Genomic DNA, 3,621 nt, shown 5'->3' with positions numbered 1-3,621 from the left:
ATGAAAATGTAAAAAATAAATAATGTGCAAGTTAAACAGTACAGAAAAATAATTCTTAATAAAATAGTTTATTTATTTTAATTGTCGTTGGTGAAACAAGACTTGATCTGACTATATTTTAGCACGTTTTAAATCTTGGTCACATCCTGAGTAAACTATAGGTCTGATCACGCCTTTTTTGTGTCGTATCCTGACAAAATAATAGAGGAAGATATACATATTTATATACTTGATTAGCTGACTTGATCTTACCTATACCACAGAGCAGCCCCTTGGCATGCTTGGTATATTAATCTAAACTCTTCTTCAGGACTTGAATGATAGGCTGATCGGAAGATGATTATAATATATATTTGTCCTTACAACACCAGATATGGGAGATGCCAGCATCTCCTCTTCCATGTAAGGTTTTCATAGTTTTCAAATAACAAACACTAGATTTCTATGGTAACAAGTATATATGCCTAATTGTAATAGTTTACAAGGGTTGTCACTTATTGTAACTAAACTTAACAGTAACAAACTAACCCTGAGTGAATGATAAACAGTTCTTTTCAGATGTGCTGGAGTGAATTCATAAAGTTCTTCTGAATAAAGTATTTTCAAATAAATCTTTGCCTCTATGGAAAGTGCAGGCCACTGTTGAAGTAGATGATTTTGAAGTTCACTTTCAGGAGAACAATGAGCTGCACTAGAGGCATGATTTCTGTAGTCTTCAATGCTGGAATTGGTCCACCTGGAAGAAAGCAAGTCTGATAATCCTCTTGGAGGTTAGTATTGGTGCAAACTCTCCTTTTCCAAATGTGGTTTTTGATTGTTTGAGCCCTTTTGAGTATGCCTCAAAACTAGAGCAAAGTTTGCTTTAGAGGTATGTTCTGATGAGACGTCTGAAAGACTTCATGAAACCAGCTACACCAGGCTCGTTAACGTAGGGTGAAGGTGTCCTACCAAATGGTCCACCGCCACGAACGATTCCTCTGCCAGGATTTCGCACTACACCTTGGGAGGGTGAGGAAGCACTGAAATAACTTGGACGTCGTGTGACTCGTCGCCCACCTGGCTGACGATAGTGAGGTCGTCCAAAGCGAACAGACTCTGGCCTTCCATGATAAGGAGGTTCTAGATCAAAGTGAGGATCTGGAGAGAAATGAAAAAAAGGAATTATTCAGTCAAGGAACCAAATAGCTACACAGAATGAACCTAGTATAACTCATCATTATCAAAAAGATGGTATTCATGACTTGACTTGATCAGCACTTACATGTGTGAATTTGTTGAATGTACTGTATGTCCACAAAAAGTTTGACAAAGTGATGTCTCTCTGTTATGGCATATTCATGAAGCGAATTTTCCTTTGAAAGGGCAAAACAAGTATTTTTGTTTAAATCAAAGCTTGATTAATGGATACAACAATAGCTGGTTACTCTGTGGGATGCTACCTCGGACCTCGTCGATCTGGGGGGAACTGGGGTCAAGTATAGGGTTGGTTAAGTTGGTTGCTGCACCCTCTGGGTCTACTGGGGGAAGGTCGAACTCTGGGATTACTTGGGGATGGTCGACTTCTGGGTCTACGGGGGGAAGGTCGACTTCTGGGATTACTTGGGGATGGTCGACTTCTGGGTCGATCGAATCGACGAAATCGCTAACTGGCAATAGGGGCAAATCTTCCCTGGGGAGGGGTGGGAGGCTGAACCCAGCCAGTGAGTTGAAGCCAACTGGTCGAGGGAGAGTGTTACCTGGATAAAAGCCGTTGTTCAGATCGTCATTGTGCTCCTCTGGGAAAATTTCTTGGAATCTGAAGCCACCATGGGGGTTGGGAAAGGCTCCGTCCTCCAGTTGCTGCAGGTTTCCATTGCTTAGGTGATGGTCCTGGTGGGAAAATAGATGTTCTTTATCACAACCTGCAAGGAGCTAATTATAACCAAATATAACCGCAAATTTGTAGTTGTGGACTACGGAATTAGATTAGAGCAAAATTGTCGAGGTCGTATGGTGTGAAATATGCAGTGCTTGTGTCAGAATGTGAATTCACAGGATTACGAAAATAACTCATATATAAGAAACTTGCAGATTATCAACTATGGCTTTAAAATTCAGCTTCACCTCTTTGCTGTATTGTCCTCTTTCTAGATGATGATGATTAGAGAAAGTAAAATTAGTGGAAGCCATTGTTTTTAAGTAATCTGTGTGCTCAGGCATAACTGATATATTTTATATCACTTACCCTTGCAGTGACGGAGCCTATCAAAACTAACAGAGCGATGAGAGGCCTCGATTCCATCATGAGTTAGTCTGGAAAGAAAGGAATGTAATTAACTTTGATTATTATGAATGAAGATGGAAGGCTTCAGCTTTTTCCCAACCTGTTGTAAGTTGTACAAGGATTCCACAAAGTCCCTAGCCACTTGACTTTTTTTTTGGGGGGGGGGGTGTTGAGGTTATTTCCTGTGTTATTTAGATAAGATATATCGCAGAGGCCAATCATTGTATGAGTTATCAGTAAAGGGAAAATTGTTACAGGTGGCATCTGTACAGTTATGATAAAAAGTGAAAGTGATGAGTATGTATGATGGGAGCAGCTGAAAATTATGGAGCTTTTGTGATGAATGTTGAGGATGACTGTTCTAGAAAAAATATGACGTGTAGTCAATTTATATGGCAAGGAGTCGGTGCAAAAACAGCACTGCTTTGGTTTGAGTAGGTGAGGAGCAACTGCAGATGTTGGTGAAAAAGTTCGAACATATTAATATTTGAAAGGAACTGTTCATTTCAGTGTCGTCCGTGAATTCTCCGTGTCCATCTACGCATTGTAAAACGTTGTAAATACATAACTTACTGCATACTTATCACAAACAGGCTGAACTAGTTCAACGACTATAAGTGGACAACCACTAGTTAGAAGTGCCACTAAGTTGTTGACTTACATTTATGGCATGTTAATAAGTTGCAGACATGTTGGTAACTTACTGCACACACATCACAAAAAGGTTGGATGCCAGTTAACAACATATTGATTGTCCTAACCAGTGCTTCATATGATTACCTAGCGCTGGTCAGAGATGCACTCTCTACTTACAGTTGTTGACTTGTTTTGAACTTGTTAGAGACATATGGGTGATAAGTTGCCAACATGTATTTGCAACACCCTTGGTGTTTGGTTGCATTTTGCAAACTTGTGTGTAAGAGGACTCCAATATTTCCTCCTTAGGTCAGGTCACAGATAACCAAGTCACGTTTTTTATGACACTTTTTGGGATCCTGGAAAAGAAGGATTTCCTCGCAAGAAATGGCAGGAGAAAGAAAATGAGGAGGATGGTGGGAGTGAATGAAAGAAGTCAGATAAGAAATGAAGGAGAGATGTAAAGAGAGCAGCCTGCTGTACTTTTCGAATGATTCTGGGAATACTGAATAGAATATAGAATTTAGACCAAAGGCCAAGCGCTGGTGCCATTATATGCTGGGAATACTGAGGAAGGTAGAGATATTCAGAGACCAAAAAAGCGTCAATCTGGTAGTCTTCGGAGTAGAACTTCATATAATGACGATGATACTGCCACCAAGTACCGTGAAGCGCGTAATACAATGATTTTGAAATCAATCAGTTGTCGTGAAAGCGAAGTC

General features: G+C 40.0%; 1 protein-coding gene across 3 annotated transcripts in view; it reads right to left on the bottom strand.

The window, feature by feature from the left end:
- Positions 1 to 331: 331 nt before the first annotated feature.
- LOC135208994 (uncharacterized) overlaps positions 332 to 3,621 on the bottom strand; it is a 6,603-nt gene continuing 3,313 nt past the window's right edge. For all 3 annotated transcript variants that reach the window (XM_064241536.1, XM_064241534.1, XM_064241535.1), the window contains exons 2-4: positions 2,225 to 2,292; positions 1,737 to 1,869; positions 332 to 1,137 (exon numbers count right to left, since the gene is read on the bottom strand). In XM_064241536.1, the coding sequence (XP_064097606.1) occupies positions 863 to 1,137; positions 1,737 to 1,869; positions 2,225 to 2,284 (468 nt within the window). In that variant the 5' untranslated portion in view covers positions 2,285 to 2,292 and the 3' untranslated portion in view covers positions 332 to 862. The remainder of the gene's footprint in view (positions 1,138 to 1,736; positions 1,870 to 2,224; positions 2,293 to 3,621) is intronic.

Source organism: Macrobrachium nipponense, chromosome 37 (genome assembly GCF_015104395.2).
Source record: "Macrobrachium nipponense isolate FS-2020 chromosome 37, ASM1510439v2, whole genome shotgun sequence".
Lineage (NCBI taxonomy): Eukaryota > Metazoa > Arthropoda > Malacostraca > Decapoda > Palaemonidae > Macrobrachium > Macrobrachium nipponense.
This window is presented reverse-complemented; position numbering and strand designations above follow the sequence as displayed.